We start from the raw sequence: 18210 nt of genomic DNA, 5'->3' as shown, positions 1-18210 counted from the left end.
TTTGAGGGAATCGGATTCGTTTTTATAGTTATCGAGAGTCGGCTGATAAGTTACGTGCTTCTCATGGAACTATTTCATCAATAATAATAATAATAATAATAATAATAATAATAATAATAATATTTACAACCTAATTATTAATACAAACATTAATTTTCAGTTTTTATTAAGATAATATAAGTTGTAGCTCATAGACTATTACTACTACAACAACTACTAGTGCTACTATAACTTTGTTGTTATTGGAAACAGTTTATGATTTACTAAAATTATTGACTTTTAGTTTTTATTTGAATTATAGACTATTTTTCAACTAAATCAAAATTGTTAAATAGCCATTTCATATGGTTTAAGAAATGTAAATGAAACTAGGACTGACAAAATATACCGAAATACCACACTTACCGTACCGAAAATACCGAATTTTCGGTATACCGCACTTTTCGGTACGGTATGATACCTTATTGACAGATTTAGGTACGGAAAATGTATGAATTTTGTATATACCGCATTTTACCGCAATTAAGGTATATACCGTAATTTGCGGTATATACCGTTAATAATTATATATATTTAACAAATTTATTATTTATAATATTATATATTTTCAAATTCTTAAATCATTGATAAATGACCCTGCGTTTTTATTAAATAAATACTCTAAAATGAATAATGGCTTATTTTTCCTTCCGAGATTTGAGTTTCAACAAATACAATAGATCATTAATATTTATTACTATTTGATTTAAATTTAGTTAGCATTATCCCTTTGGAAGTTATATGAATTTTGAATGTCATGAACTATGTTTGATTGTGATGGAATTTTATCATTTTGGACATTTTCTAGATTATTTTAAATGTTATTTTTAATATTTTATATATCAAACAGATAAGACTTGCGGTATATCGCGGTATACCGCATCACGGTACCGTATACCGAAATGTCGGTAAGGTAAAGGTTTTCATATTTTGATATACCGACTTTTCAGTATACCGAAAAAATCAGCACGGTACGGTATCGTGTTTTCTCATATCGTATTTTTCGGTACGGTATGCGGTATGTCCATTTCGGTACGGTATACCGTACCATGCCCGCCCTAAATGAGACTAAATGAAATCAAATTGTACTAATTTAGGATTTAATCCAATTGTCGCCCTATGTAATGTTATATAGTAATTTAATTTAATTACCTCTTGTCGGGTCTATTTCCACTTATTATGTACAGTAAATAATAAGAATAATATTAAAAGGACATTTTTATATTATATTGTACGGTCTAAAGAATAATAGTAGGTGTCATGATAATGGAACACAAGTAAAATTTTGGTTAGGCTTTATTGGTGTTTGATTTATAAAATTCAAAAAAATGGAAAATGGGCTTTTGTTTCGGTCTCGCTTAGATATTGAATATCGGGCTCGGATTATGAATAGAAGAAAATGGGCCTATTTTATTTAAGTGATTCTTTTATTGTATTAATAGTTTATTCAATAAAGTTATGGCTGGCACACAAAATTATTTTAGTAAGTACATATAAATAACTACTAAATAAATAAATTTACTTAATGCTCAGGTAGTTTATGTAAAATTTAATTTATGTATTAATTAAATTGATTTAATGAATCATAATTTAGTACATATATTTTTTATTGTCATTTTATGTGTGTGGCTAGTTATTGTTTAGCAACACTTATTTATACCAAAAATGTAAGTAAACTCGGATAATGATTGCGGTATGTTGGGTTCAATAATGACAATATTAATAAATAAGAGGAAATATTGAAGATTGTGCAAGCTATAGTTATTTTTCAAGATGCTTCAACTCAATCATTAACTTAAAATTTTATTGCTTACATTAAATCAAAAGCAAAATTGATATTTTCAAAAGTTAAATAGATAGAAGAGACGTGAGTGGTAATGTATAGTTTATCGTTTAACATGGAGTACTTTTTTAAAAAAAATCAGCATTTTATTGTTTACTCCAACTATTAGTATAAAGATTCAACACATGTCACTATTAATAACAATTGATAGACGACAAACACGTAATAAAAAATTTATTTCCAACCTATATATTGTCTTTTTCGAACAAGATTACATATATTGCGAAAATGTTTTGTTTAGTGATAATGCATGCATGAAGATATATCATTTTATGATAGGAACATGTAGGAGCCAAATCAAAGAGATTTAAAACCATTAAAATCAAATTGTCCACGCATCTCAGTGACCATTGGTCTAGATATATAATTATTAATTGATTAAAAAGTGGTAACTTTGTAACTATATAATTACTTTGTTTTCTATTTTTTTATTAGACCGAATTTTAGAAGTGTAGTAAGCCCCTAAAGATGGTTTGTTAATGCAAGTAAATCGAGTAACTTTCCAAAATGATGATGCAATATGAATACATTAATTTACTTTACCATATGTATGTTAGTAAAACTCAAATTTGTTATAAACTTCTTTTGTTTAATTATTTTTAGGGTTGTGCGAAGATAAAAGCAAGAGAGCAAGGTAAAACCTTTTCAAATATGTCAATGTTTGAAATGTTTTAATTGATCCATAATATTCCACTTTATGGAATGAACGTTAATAGAGGGTTAATAATGGTTTTTTATTGAAGGAATATGAAATATTTTATCAACTAAGTTACGTTTTATAGTATGTGTAGTGAGTTTATTATGAGTTTCATATTATTATTACTAGTACGAAGAGCGGAGGGGATCACCTCCAACATTTTATAAAACATCACATAATACATCAACAAGAAATTGACACGTGGATATTATTTAAAAAATCATAAAAATACTGCCAGTCCACATTTACTCACGCCAAACACACTTACTGTTATAAATTAAGATGCATTTATGATTTATCGTCTAACATATTTAATTAAATCTCTCGTTGGCATTGCATTCATTTCCGTCCTTATAGAACAAGGGATATATCATATACTGTATAATAATTATCATGATATTTTTGTAACATAATACGGAATCGTTGTTGTAAACGCATATATTTAGTCAATAAAGTGATAATTTAAAATCTCAAATTGATTTATCCATATATATTATTATTATTACGTCTCACATAGAAAGAGTTCGAGATTTTGAGTTTTTTTTTTCAAATTCTATAAAGTAATTTAACTTATCTCATAAACCTGTTGCAGGATTGAAGATTATCGTCAGCAATTTGAGTTAATTACGTGAAACATTAAATCTATTTTTAAATATTTTTTTTTCAAATGTGGAATCCACGAAACAAGTTGCTCAATCGCCCTATCCAATCACACAATGCACAAATAAATTACTTATATTAATCAATATAGTGTTATCTATAATAAACTTTACAAAAAGTTTGTGAGGTGGCATATTTTTTCAGATTGCAAACCTAATTGACGTATTCCCACCGCCAACCACTTGATAATTTATTTTAGAAGTGAGACCACTTTATTAAGTAATGAAGATAAAAAAATAAATGAGATATTTACATTGTTAAATTGTACTAGTAATCAAGTACTAATTAATTTTATTTCTCGTTGAAAAATTCCCAATCTTATTCATCCAACTTCAAACTATAAAATATTTTCACTCAAAAATCTACCACTTCACTTCAGTATTGGATTCAAACAACAAATGTATAATACATAAAAGGATTCTTACACACTACTAGCCTATCCATTGACTTTAAATAGATAAGATATTATATAGTATAATCAATAATTGTGATATACACAATTTTAAAAAAAGTAATCGACTAATATACTATACCATACACTGTCACTCTTAAATTGAGAAGTTTAAGGATGATGATTAGACAGCAATTTATAAAGTAATTAAGCCATTAAGGTTATTTTATAATGAGTGTGAAGTAAAATACTAAGTAATAACAAAATAAGGTTATTTAATTATGCAAGAACAATAAGACATTGAAAAGTCGAATATTTACCTTTGTCATATTTTCTTCTTTGAGGCAATATCAAAACAGTGGTTTCAGTGGCCCGATCGATTACTCTAATTTCCCTTATGTATGATTATGTTTTCGCTTATAAAATCCCTACCCTATCGACTGGTTATATTTAAAAAAAAATATTTTACGAAATCTTTATAGTTGTTGGCAATTGAAACTAAAAATATAACATATAATTGTCTCTGTCAAGAGAAAACTGAAACTAGTATATAAGTCTCATGGCCCCTCCTTCTATAACCAATTGGTTTTAGGATGGAACTCACGGATTTCTATCATGGTATTAGAGCGGGTCGCCGACTGTGGGTCATATTTAACTGACCTATCAGTATATCTGGGCTGAAACCGAAAAAAATGACTGACCCAGCAGTATAACTGGTAATCCACTATATAAGTGTCACACCTCAACCCCTCTGACGTATACTCTTATAATAAATAAATCCCTTATCATAAAAGCAATTAAGACATTTATCTAATTCATAGAACACTCATATTATATAAGTTCAAACCAACACTTATCCGTTACATATTTTAAAAATATCCTGTAAAGTAGTGGAACCCTCTCACCACTCTATGTACTATACATTTATCTACATGCAAAATGGTGGGGAGGGGAAGGTTGCCAATATGCGTCAGCCGCTGAACCTGATAACACGTGGAGTTCCTATGACCCATGTCAGTCAAAACTTTACTGTTATCTTATTCCTGAAAAATTTAGTGGTTTATATGAGCCACAACTCAGTATATATAAATTTCCACCTTTAATATCACATGATACAAACATCAAGCATATTCTTTTATCAATACATATAATCAAAAACAATATATAACATAATTTAAAAACAAACCATTTCATACTCATATGCATATGTCATTCTATTCAATTTATTATTCTGTAACAGTCAAGCCTGGTATCTGCCCGGGATTCCTCTATGACCCGAAGGTCTCTCTGTAATTGGACTCATAGGTCCCTCTGTAATTGACCCGAAGGTCTCTCTGTATTTGACCCGAAGGCCTCTCTGTAATTGGACTCATAGGTCCCTCTAAAATTTCAGATCCAGTACAAGGCTGTCACAGATCCTCTTTAATCACATGATTCATGTACTTTCAATACCATATGTAAAACATCAATTACATATTTCTATCATATAATTCATTTACAACATCATATCCATTGCACCAATCACATATCCATATCATATTCCACCATCTATATCAAATAACACATAATCATATTGGATCGCATCATATAATCAAATCATTCATTTTATTTAACACCTAGCAAGGAAGCAAATAAAACATGTAAAATTAAAAGTGTGATTTATACACACCTGATTACTACTGATAATCGTGCTCCTAATTTCATCTCATGTTCTAAAACTTCATAACTCTGCTTCTACTCACAAAAAAATACTACGCATGTATTTTTCCTCCTATCTCTCTCTTCTCCCTCTCCGTATAAAAATTTCATCTCCCCTCTTTTTTTTCAAAACAAACTCACCTCAACTATTTATCAAATAACCATAGTCGGTTCCACCGACTTACTAATTTAAATAATTTAGTAACATATCCTATGAGCTTAGTCACTCGTACGTTAATCAATATTCAGCCACATGTTTGCATTTTACTTCCTAACAAAAATACACTCATCATATACATGAACATTTAATTATTAACATATGTATATTAAATAATCTAATATGCTCCCATGCAAACACACGTTACAATCTTATTTTGCATGTACTATTTACTTATTTAAATAAAACTTAATAATGTACACAATGGTAAGCTTATATATGCATATATAATATGATTACACATAAATATATGGTAGACGTATTCAACCACAATTACCAGATATTAAAAAAAATATCCTCTATGATCTTCACTCTACATATTTATTTTACAAAGCTTATATAGCACCTAAACTGTCATCTTAACAAATAATATATCCTCTATTACACACTTAGTATCTCTATACTAAAAATGACAATATAATATGTAATGACAATAAAATATGCTAATATGCAAAATAATGCATGTTTCGGGTTAGGGATGTCACAATAAGTCTCATGGGCCTCTCCTCTTATAACCAATTGGTTTTAAGATGGAACTCATGGATTTTTATCATGGTATCAGAGCGGGTCGCCGACTGTGGGTCAAATTTAACTGACCCAGCAGTATATATGGGCCGAAACCGAAAAAATGACTGACCCAACAGTATATCTGAACTTAAAAATTTGGGCCAAGTGGTCCAACCGATCGAAAAAAAATTGGGCCGATTGTCTAATCGATTAGAAAAAATATAACATATAACTGTCCCACATCGGTATCAAGAGAAAACTGAAACTAGTATTTAAGTCTTATGGGCCCCTCCTCCTATAACCAGTTGATTTTAGGATGGAACCCACGGATTTCTATCCATAGTAAAAGCAAGTATCTATTGGTATCGAAAATGACAGAGCGATCTAAATACTATTGTGTACACTTATCATTTGCAGAGAACCAAAACTTAATTAAATTGGTCGACTATAGAAAATTTAGAAACCTTTGAGTAAAAAGTAAATAAGCTCTAGAATATTATTTTCACTTGTGAATCGAGTTAATTTAAATTTTGGGCCAATATCTCTATCATGATGAATACATCAAACTGCAACTTTAGTATTTTCCAAAATTATTTATTCGACAGTTAACCGTCAATCTTTTATTGGCTCCATCAAGTGACGTTCACTTATTTATTTGTTTGCTCATTTGCATTTGACTCATATATTTTTTCTCAAAGAAAGTAATGCTTAGAAAGATAGCCTATGATTTTGTATATATCTTAGATTTCATTATCTCTTATAATTTCGGAGTGCTTTTTATTAGTATTATGTTACTCGCCTCAAGTGAAGAATATCGGATTTTAGAGTGAAGATTGATACAAAGTTTGTGTAACCAGTTGTCAACCATGCGTTATAGTCTTTGCTTATGTTTTGTCTTTATTGTTATTGCTTGTGGTTCTAAGGCTATTTTGGTTGTTGGCGTTGGTTTGCCTTTTGTTGATCGATTAGGATGATATTGTGTCTATTTTTAGTTTTTGTTGTTTGATTTTGAATGTTTATCTCAAATCTTTGCTCGCAACATGCCCTTTTTGATTAATAAAAAATTATGTTACTCGCCTTTTTTGTAGCTTGAATGTTTTTAACTCATAAAAGAACTACAAAAGAGATTTCTTAATTAAGTGAGATCTCGATAAAAACATCGATTTAAATACTACTCCTACTTACAAAAGATTGATTATGAGTCCCTTAGATAATTTTATTAACTCAATTGATTTCTCACAAGTCCTAGTTAAAATTCTTGCAATCGAATATTTTCCATTTACTTTGCAATTTTCAGTTGATAAGTTAGAGATAGCATGATATAATCATGAGTATCATGACATCCATTTGAATTTTCTAACATATTCGAAGTATATTCGCTTTGTGAATAATAACATTTTAAAGTATTCCTTATTCATTTTTGCAATGCAAAACCTTTCGGTGGATTCTCCTGTTTCTATAAATAAGTAATTAGCCTATAAATTTCTATATTTTCGCTAAATTCTGAATTTGTATGGCAGCTTTAAAATTTATAAATTGTCTTTATTTTCTTTCTGATTTTACAATCAAACTATTGATTTATTTTAATTTTGCAATCAATAAAGATTTCAACAGGAACATAATTTAATGACTTACTTACGTGACACTATCGAACGTCAATCAAAACAGCTTCATATTTTAGGCAGCAGAACAACATTGTATTATACTACTAAATTAAATAGTTTCAGTTGTTTATCTATGATTTATATTGAGTCATATTAGAGCTAAATTCATGATTGATGGAAAAATCAAAACAAATTAGTAGTAGTTTGATAATTTATAGACGGATTTTAAAATTAATTTACAAAACTAGAATTTTGATAAAAGCTCGAATATTTTAAAGCGTATTGAGGAAAATGATAAAACTCACGGATAATCCCGTCCTCGTATAGTTTCACAACAATTAGACCTAGTGGAAAATTAAGAAAATGTTAAATTCATGTTTTTTACCCAAAAATCATCAAATTAAAAATTATATAAAGCCAAATCCACTAAATCTTTTTTTATATAGAAGTAAAATGCTCAAACAAATTAGGATAGTAAGCAAAAGTTCAGCAAAACAATAAACAAAGCTATGCAGCAAAACAAACACACGCACAAGAGCTAAAGCCAAAATACCTCACAATCTCCCAAAATCTTCTGAGATCGGGGCACCCCGATACACCTAAAGCACAAAGGGAGGGGAAATAACGAAATTTTCTGAATCTTGACGATCGGATTTTAAAATTATTTTTTTATATATATATTTTTTTCTTTCCCTTTTCAAACCAACGACATTTTTACAGGACCTTACCCTTTATCGGCCTCATTATAAATTTTAATTATAGGACACATTATAAAATATAGAGAGAACGAAATGTTTATGACATAATTTGTCACAATATGCTAACATAGGGCGGTTTGATTAACTAGGCTTACGTTATCATGTTGGCTTAACGCGCTTTCAGTTCAATTTAAATCATATTGAAATGCGACTTCTCACTTGAAAATCCGATGCGACGTAATTCATCTCGTGTAATTGTTGCTTGCAAATTAATGTATTTCGTCAGCATATTAATCGATATAATTATTCCCTATTTGAAATGTGAAACCGACTTATTCTTATCATCTCGAGTCCATCAAATAATTTTGCGTTGGTTTTCATTTTAATACTATCCCATTCAAAACCACATTCCTAAACTATTATACCAATTTCACATTCGAAATCGCTCAATCCAACCACAAATCGGGAACAAGTTTATTCAATCCAGAAACGACAAATTGAACCCTAAAACCAACATAACCCTAAATCGCATTTTCAAAATTCGGGATTTCAAATATGATGTCTGAAAAATCGGGATTTCAAGCCCTAAAATTGAAGCTATGATCTTACCTTGTTAACAAATAGTAACGAATTGATATTGCCCATGTGATTACGGGTGAAGCGTGCGCCACAGAGGGAAGAAAAATCGCGATTGAAGTGGATGAATCGCGATTTGTAGGATGATTCAATTTTTATGTTTGATTTGGGAATTTAAACCTAATTGCGGACTTAGCGATGGAACGACGTCGTTTTAGGTGTTAAAAACGATGTTGTTTTATGATTTTCCGATGACATCCATGTCAGCTTTCAGTCATGCCACATAGGACACTTATTTACCGGAAAACACAGGGTCGGGTCAAAATGGGAGATACCATCAACCCGGCAAAGTTGGTGACATTATACGCCAAATTTATAGTTCGTGGAAAAAAACCGGAATTTGGTTAAAGTTAATAACTTTTAAGACAGTTATCTCAATATTAAAAGTACCTTAGGATTTAAAACTAGAACTACACTACATATATAATTTATAAGTTTTTATTGAATGCCTATATAATCAAATCATTAGTTGTTTTAGGCGTTGTTCAGACCCAATTTTCTCTGAAAGTGTATCATGTCAAATTGTCACGAAGACATACTTCTTCATAAGGTAAACCAAAATTAGAAAGAAATAAAAAGAGAGTACTGCGTTAAAGTGCTAAAACTAATTAGTTGCGTTACTGAAATATAAATTTGTATACAAATCTTGATTCATCTTACTATAACTCTATAAGATAGTAGCAGTTATTTTAGTAAGTTTGTAATTTGTTGGTACAAAGAATTGTGCACATATCAAAATGATAACCCAACTTCGATGTAAGTCAATGGTCATGATACACCTAAAATTGAGTTCTTAGATTGAATTAAAAATTGTAGAATCATAAATTCATTTCAGGCTTACCAACATATACATTTTTAGCCTAGCTAAATATTGAACATACTATTTCCTAATTAATCTACACATTTTGCCCAAATTAGGAAAAAAATGTTTTTTAAGGGTTTAGCGTGCACCATCTAAATCTAAAATACAATCCAATCAACTTGCAATTCTAGGTTTGGTTGTTTATATTTTTACATAATTTAGGATTATTTCACCTTCAATTTTGGCACAATTTGCTTAAAACCTTTGAAATTTGTAATGAAACACATTTATTTCCAATTTATTAAAAAATTTCCCCTAAATTGAAGCTGGTGCGGCCATCGGATTTGCCGACTACATGGGCAAAATCGTCCGATTTACTCAAACGACATTATGTTAATAGATACAATAACGGAATTTTTTTTAAGAAAACAACCTCATTTTAAACTTAACAAAATAGAACTCATTGTGAAAAGTGTAAGTCGATATAGTTAAACCTCAAAACAACGTTGTTTCGTACTAAAAACATCTTTGTCATGTAAATTGATAGGATGATTCAACCAGGACTTCAATTTCCATATTTTTTTCTGGGTTGTAAAACCAAAGTTTATTCTCCAAGAATCAAATGTGGAGTACTAAATTCTAGAAGAAAGCTAGAAGAAAATTAGCTTAAAACGGTTTTATTCTGTGCAAAACGCATAATATTACAAGCTTGTTTCAGAGAATCAGCCTCCTCGCCGCAAAAAGGTAAATATGTGACATGTAATATTCTGTGTCTTAGATGAATACATACCCAGCAAATTACGATGGTTTATGTCTTTTTTTGGAGGCAATTTTATCAAGAATAGTAATTTTTGTAATCTTCTATTTAATGTACTTGCATGCTTCCGTCTGAAAACTACCTATTTAAATGCTTTCTCACCTCACACTTGTTTCGCTTACACAGTTAAATAAAACCTTAAAAGGACATTTGTGCGTGTTTGTGTGTGTTTCGCTCATTTATAATCTTCATTCACACATTGTATGAAACTTGTCTCGACTCTTTCCTTGCTACCCTTGAATCCCACTGCTAATTGAGCACTTGTCTTCCCGAATCTCACTCTCTCTCTCCTTGAGAAAGCATGGGCTCTCGCTAATTTCATCAGATCACCTCTCTTCCCTCAATCTTGTTCATGCAAATTGTGCTTTAACTTCTCTCAAGGGGGAAAAATTCTCACTTTCCCACAAAAAAATTGATTCTTGCTCTTTTCCACCAATGGGGTCTCGCTAAATTGCTTGATTCTTGCTCCTTTCCCCTTTCTGGTTGCAAAGTTTGAATCTTTTCGAATATTGGGATTCTGGGATTTCATACCATGTAAATTGATCTCAGCTTCTTGTTTTTGGGTCTGTGCATCTTGGTTTGAAGTAGTTGATGGTTAAAAAAGTATCTAGTTTGATGTAAGTTGAGTGTTGATATGATGGATCTGAGCATTATTTCAGTCAACCGTTAGTCCAGTTTCTCTGTTCTTGATCAGCAATGCATCCATTTCGTTAGAATTGTTTCTCTTTCTGCTACAAACATGGAATACAAGTAAGCCTAGGATTATTCTTGACCAGTTTCTGTGATTCTTTTGTTCATTTTTTGTTGAACACTTACAAACTATTCTTTCCAAATTTTTAGCAGGATGTAACCTTTTTTTTTCTAATTCTTGAAAGTATGGGCCTCTTGAAAGGTCTCAAATTATACATGGATTCAATATATGCCAACTTTTTACAATAATCAAGTAGTTTATGCTCTTCTGCCCATAGCCTTTCTTATGCAAATATAGTTTTAGTGATATTGGCCTCTCGAGTACCTTTTTTTGGTGTTGAATTATACTTTGTGTGGGAAATTTGGGTGTTTTTTCATGGAGGAAACCTTTGTTCCGTTTCGTGGGATTAAAAATGACCTCAAAGGGAGGCTTCTGTGCTACAAACAAGATTGGAGTGGCGGGATAGGTGCCGGTATCAGGTGCGTGTCTTTGATCATGCTTCGAATGTAATGCACTGTGAAAAGAGAAGAAATGTTGATTTGTGTTTGTGAGTGTTGTTTCAAAGAGTTTTTTATGTTAAGTCAACACTCTTTTTTGTAGGATCTTGGCTCCAACAACATATATCTTTTTTGCATCGGCAATTCCTGTTATATCTTTCGGTGTCCAGTTGGAGAGAAACACCAGTAAGGGCAATTTTTTCATCTGAATTTTTGTTATGTTGCAAAAATGTAATAAAAGAACTCGGTGTTGCTGCAGATGGAACTTTGACAGCAGTGCAAACACTTGCATCGACTGCACTTTGTGGTGTGATCCACTCTGTCATAGGTGGACAGCCACTGCTTATACTTGGGGTAGCTGAGCCCACGGTGTTAATGTACACTTTCATGTTCGATTTTGCCAAAGATCGAAAAGATTTGGGGGAGAAGCTGTTCCTAGCCTGGACGGCATGGTATGAGTTTCGATTTGTTTACACATCAAGACCACAAAGACTAAGAATTTTGTATTGAATGATGAACTGTCTTGTGTAGGATATGTGTGTGGACATCCATTTTGCTTTTCTTGCTGGCTATCTTAGGTGCTTGCTCTATTATCAATCGGTTTACGCGTGTTGCTGGTGAATTGTTTGGTCTTTTAATCGCAATGCTCTTTATGCAGCAAGCAATTCGTGTGAGCATCGCTGTACCCTTCCTCGATTTTTTTTCTAGATGAGCTAGCATATATGCTTAGCAACACTCATTGCCTTCTAATACGAAGCATTCCCCGAAATTTTGTGCTCATGAATCGTAGCACCAATTTAGTCAATCATCTAGTCTGATAATGTTGGTTTATGTTCAAGTATCTTTTGCTTATCATTGCGATTTTCACTTACTACTCTGAGGATTTTTATTTATCTGTTGTTCTCATCAAGATTGTTAAATCTGACTTATATTAGGGAGTCGTGGAGGAGTTTGGCATTCCTAAGCGGGGAAATGGAAGTGCAACTGCACTTATACCTTCCTGGCGCTTTGGAAACGGAATGTTTGCTTTGGTGCTTTCATTTGGCCTTCTTCTCACTGCATTGAGTAGTCGTAAGGCTAGATCCTGGCGCTATGGTACAGGTGCGCTAACTATCACGAATGCAATTAATAAAGAGAATACATTAAACTTCACGCTGTTCTTGTATAGCCCGAGTGTGCTAACTTGTAGCTCAATTTATAGGATGGCTTAGAGGATTTATCGCGGACTATGGTGTCCCACTGATGGTGCTCGTGTGGACTGGCTTGTCTTACATACCAGCTAACGATGTTCCAAAAGGGATACCGAGAAGACTTATTAGCCCAAATCCATGGTCAGATGGTACATACGCGAACTGGACAGTTATCAAGGTGCTTCTCCCTTTATCCTTTCGAAGTAGCTACAAAAGTGAACGAAGCCCCGTATCCAAGCCACTGATCTCTCTCTGTTTCCTTTCCGTTTCTTTTTTATGTCTCAGGACATGGGGGATGTGCCACTACTTTATATTATTGGAGCATTTATTCCTGCCACAATGATAGCTGTGCTTTATTACTTTGATCATAGCGTTGCATCTCAACTCGCGCAGCAGAAAGAGTTCAATCTGAAGAAGCCATCTTCGTATCACTATGATCTCCTTCTCTTGGGACTTTTGGTAAGTTGCAGATCAAGATTTTCAAGTGTTCTTATCCCTTCATGAAAGTAACATACTATTTTGCGGGACTAGGTGATAATATGCGGTCTAATCGGGATTCCTCCCGCCAATGGAGTTATTCCGCAGTCCCCAATGCACACGAAAAGTTTGGCCACTCTGAAACATCAGGTAAATTTCACAGAATTCGAAGAATAGTATGACCAGATATGTTTCATCTCACGCTATGGCTTTTCCCCGTTTCTCGTAAAACAGCTTTTGAGGAACAAGCTCGTGTCAACTGCTCGAGATAGCATCAGTAAAAATGCCAATCTATCTCAGCTGTATAGAAGCATGCAAGAAGCATACACAGAGATGCAGACTCCCCTCGTGTACCAAACTCCCACTATTCTGGTATGACGCCTTCGATTCCTTTGAAACGACATGCATCATTTTGAGATGTTTAAACGCCAAATGCATATTCTTATCCACTGTTCCGAATAGGGATTGAAGGAGCTGAAAGATTCTACCATTCAGCGCGCATCCACTAATGGCTACATGGATGCACCAGTCGATAATGCCATATTTGACGTGGACAAGGATGTCGATGATCTTCTCCCCGTGGAAGTTAAGGAGCAACGCCTCAGCAATCTGCTTCAGGCTTTAATGGTCGGAGCTTGTCTCGCTGCCATGCCTCTCTTGAAAAAGATCCCCACTTCAGTCCTCTGGGGCTATTTCGCGTTCATGGCAATCGAGAGCTTGCCAGGAAACCAGTTCTGGGAAAGAATCTTGCTGCTTTTCACAGCTCCAAGTCGGAGATACATGTGAGGATCTTCACACTCAAGAATGCCCGTATTTTGTTTTCGTTTCTCCTTCTCTGACTCTTTGCAACTGATGTAGGGTGCTAGAGGAGTATCACGCGACCTTTGTGGAGACGGTGCCTTTCAGAACAATCGCGTTCTTCACTTTGTTTCAGACGGTTTACTTGCTTCTATGCTTTGGAATAACGTGGATCCCCATAGCCGGCGTCCTCTTCCCCTTGCTGATCATGCTTCTCGTTCCCGTTCGCCAGTATCTGCTTCCTAAGTTCTTCAAAGGTGCTCATCTGCAAGACTTGGATGCTGCAGAGTATGAAGAAGCCCCCGCAATTAGCTACAACTTATCCTACGACGTAAGTCTTTGCTTCATAATCCTATCTCAGCTTTAAAGGGATGTTTTTGAGTTAAGTGAAGAGAGAAAAAAAGTAGATAAGTGAGAGGAAATAAAGTACGAGAGGGAATAAAAGGGTTGATTTTCTGTCAATAAAGAAAATGACTCATTTAACTTAGGATGTAACTAAAAAGAAATACGAATCGATTAACTTGGGATGTATATGAGAAGGTAACACAAATCAATAACATGGCTACCTTTTTTTACTGGCTTTATGCATTCAGGAGCAGGGCAATGCCATCACTCTTGACAGTGGCGAGTTGTTGGACGAGATGATTACTAGAAGTCGCGGTGAGATACGCTCTGGTCGCAGCCCAAAGGTCACAAGTTCGACACAATCACCTCTGGAGGAAATGAAGGCTGCATACAGTCCGCGGCTGCCTGAGAGGGCGCAGAGTCCACGTCTTAGTGAAATAAGATCGGAGCTGAGCCCGGGGTCGAATGGTAGACAAGAAGTAAATCGAACCCCGAGCCCTCTTGGACAAACCAGTCGTGGATCAACGTCTTTGTAATCGAGCTATCTCCGTTAGTTATCGTTTTGGTGCTTGAGAGGTCCTTATATGCTAAAGAGACTTAAGTAATTATTTGGTTATTGTGTTTAATATGTCTTCTACATTGTACACAACTTTCACTCTCTCATGGGCAGAAGAGAGTTGATGATAAAAGTGGGAGATATTTATTTGATACTTTGTTCAAATATATTGGTAGTATAAACTAAATAAATTTGTCAAGATTATGTTTGTTAAAAGTAGTTGATATGTACATGCACATGTTGATTGTCTTTTATCTTGTAATCACCAAAGATTGGGTAATCCCTTTCTTTCACATATTGCACAACATGTAATCCTCAACTTTTTGCTTGTCTCTCTACTTTGATTGTTAAATCAAAGTTGGTTTCCACACAAATGTATAAGATCGATATATAGCAACAATAATAGGCATGGCATAAATAATTGCAACAAGAATATTTATCAATTCCAATCATTTCATATAACTACAATACAATGATACATTTCATATACCAAACTTTCGAGCCATGGTTATGACTAGTAACAGAAATCGTTCGGAATAGAAAAAATGACAAAAAAATAATAAAATCAACATATAGAATAAAACAACACTATACCACTCCATAAAAAAAAGCAATAGGCAAACACAAGAAAATACTACAAGTAAAGGGGCAACACACATCCTGACGTTATCTGTCAATCTCTTCCTTCAAAAAGTAGTGGTCTTGCCATATCTCCAAGCCGAAGGAGAAGATTAAAAAAAAACTATAAAGCATACAAGGTAAACAACAACTAAACCATAGTCACAATGAATGTGAAATTGACATTTTTGAGAATTTAAAAAGTGTCATATTTTGCTATAGTCGACAATTGCTAGAGAATTTAAAAGTGAACATAATATAGTCCATTTACTAGCTAGAGCGATGACTCGGTGCATCATCATACGATTCATACCTTAACAATATTTATGATATTATGAAATAAAATATTAATCCAAGGTATACACGAGGGAAAAAAAGGGAGAGAATTATAGTGGGTGAATGATAGAGTAGGGAACACAATTTGGTGGAATATGAATGCAAGAGCAATAGTTGTCCAAAAACAAGGAGTGATGTCCTAACACCTAACATTATTGTCTCTTTTAGAACTCACTAAACACCTTCTCACCATGTTTTCATCAATAAAAAAACTCACACATTCGTAATAATATTCCCATGGTTTAATAAAAAAATATACACTTTATTCATTTATTAAAAATTATTCTATTAATCCCATATATCTAATTTTTTTTTATCTATGATGTTTGATACAATCAGATGACAACAAGATGAAATAAAAAAATATAATAATATTATTTACTTAGTTGAAAAAAAATGTTTCTTTGGGTAAGTGACATCATAGAGTTAGGTAACTAATCGATTAAGAAAATAATTCATAGTTGATTTATAAAGTGATAAGGTAAACATGATTCCATATTTTATAGTTATGTCACGCTCAAAGGATATCTTAGATTTTTGTCGTTTTATGTATATCTCGTAGTATTATATTGAAATATTGAATCATGCAAGTAACAACATTTTTTATCCTCCAATTATAAAATATTTGAAATATGAGAAATTTGGTAAGGCGGAGTTGCTACATTATTTTTTAAGAAAAATATAATTACTAATATTATTTTTGGATAAACATGAAATACCTACATTTTTATATTTTTTAAGTTTAAGAAATACTGAGATTATTAGAATATGTTATGATATTTCGACAAAATTATACTATTTTCTAATATATGAAGAGGAGAAAAGGGTCAAAATGCAAAACTCATAATTCGATTAAAAAAAAGTATACTTAAATTTCTCCAAATGAATAACTGAGATAATACACCAAATCGCATACTAACAAATTAAAATGAATCAGTCATTAGACATCAAAATTTCCATCTTCAAACTTTTGACTAATTTCTGTGCCACTAGATTTGATAGTTATATAATTGCAAAAAAATCCATCTGCAAACAAAAATAAAAATTAGGGGTAATAAGTACTATAATCATGAGTTAGGCGAACTACTCTAAATAATTTAATCAGGTCCCACACTTAGAAACAAGAATCGACAAATGGGGATAATGTAAGATATCATTTAATATTTGGTATATAATTTAATCTCTCTTGTATAGTACTCGTACAATAGTTGGGTTTACAATATTAAACTTGGAAAGAAAAATGGCATTTGAATTCCAAGTCAGATCTTCTATTTCATCAATATGCAAGTATTTCTTATCCTGTTGTTAATTGCTAGAAAGATTGAAATATACATTACTTTATGGAGATCAAATATCAAGAAATATAGATCCTGCAACATAGACTACCAAGGTTGTTTTTTTCAAAAAGTATAGTATCTACTTGAATCATCAAACGAGTAAAATACTATTTCGTGAAGAATATGAATTATTTTTATTTTTATTTATTCCTTAAAATTATAAACATTTTATGTAAGATATTTTTTTCTTTTAAATGAGGTGAGACTATTCTCTACTACCAATACTTTAATCACATTTTCTTTCTATCTCACTCTTACTTTACCAATTTATATTATTACTTGTGCCATTTCAAAAGTTTATATATTTAGGGGATAAAGGTAGTAGTATTTCCACTATTGTACTAATATTTCCTATGTCCGCAATTAAGAGTCCTCGTTGAGTTCGGTATGGGCAGGTGGAATAAATACTAGTAGTAGAATGTGAATCTCATATTTATATAATCTTTAGCTTCCATCCACCAATATAGTCTTATAGTAGACGGCGCAGATTTTAATGTGAAATTGGTAAAGAAATAAAGAGATAACTTGAGTAAAGTAGGAGAGCAAACGAGAAAATGTGGATATAGTAATAAGAAGAAAAAAGATAAAAATAAATTGGGACTAACTTTTCAATTTTAGTTTGAGATTAATTTTGGTGGAAGGATGAAAATGTAAAGATATCACTATTTTGTGAACATGATGAATTATTAGTTTATACTCCCTCCGTCCCAGAAGAATATGCACTCTTTACTTTTTAGTCCGTCCCACAAGAATATG

General features: G+C 32.4%; 1 protein-coding gene across 2 annotated transcripts; it reads left to right on the top strand.

Moving 5' to 3' along the window:
- The first annotated feature begins 10702 nt into the window (after window positions 1-10702).
- Window positions 10703-15379, top strand: LOC121747906 (probable boron transporter 2). 2 transcript variants are annotated; one of them, XM_042142058.1, is made up of 13 exons: window positions 10704-11359; window positions 11682-11779; window positions 11901-11983; window positions 12057-12249; window positions 12329-12467; window positions 12733-12898; window positions 12999-13165; window positions 13273-13446; window positions 13519-13614; window positions 13699-13836; window positions 13927-14246; window positions 14323-14593; window positions 14856-15379. In XM_042142058.1, exons 4-13 carry the CDS (start codon window positions 12173-12175, stop codon window positions 15141-15143), a joined length of 1836 nt encoding a protein of 611 aa, XP_041997992.1. In that variant the 5' UTR covers window positions 10704-11359; window positions 11682-11779; window positions 11901-11983; window positions 12057-12172; the 3' UTR covers window positions 15144-15379. The 2 variants fall into 2 exon arrangements, with proteins under 2 accessions (XP_041997991.1, XP_041997992.1); XM_042142057.1 differs by having other exon boundaries at window positions 10703-11779.
- The last annotated feature ends 2831 nt before the right edge of the window (window positions 15380-18210 follow it).

The sequence above is a fragment of the Salvia splendens genome, chromosome 9 (assembly GCF_004379255.2).
Source record: "Salvia splendens isolate huo1 chromosome 9, SspV2, whole genome shotgun sequence".
In the NCBI taxonomy this organism is placed as follows: Eukaryota; Viridiplantae; Streptophyta; class Magnoliopsida; order Lamiales; family Lamiaceae; genus Salvia; species Salvia splendens.
Note: the sequence above shows the minus strand (reverse complement) of the source record. Positions and strands in the feature narration are given on the sequence as shown.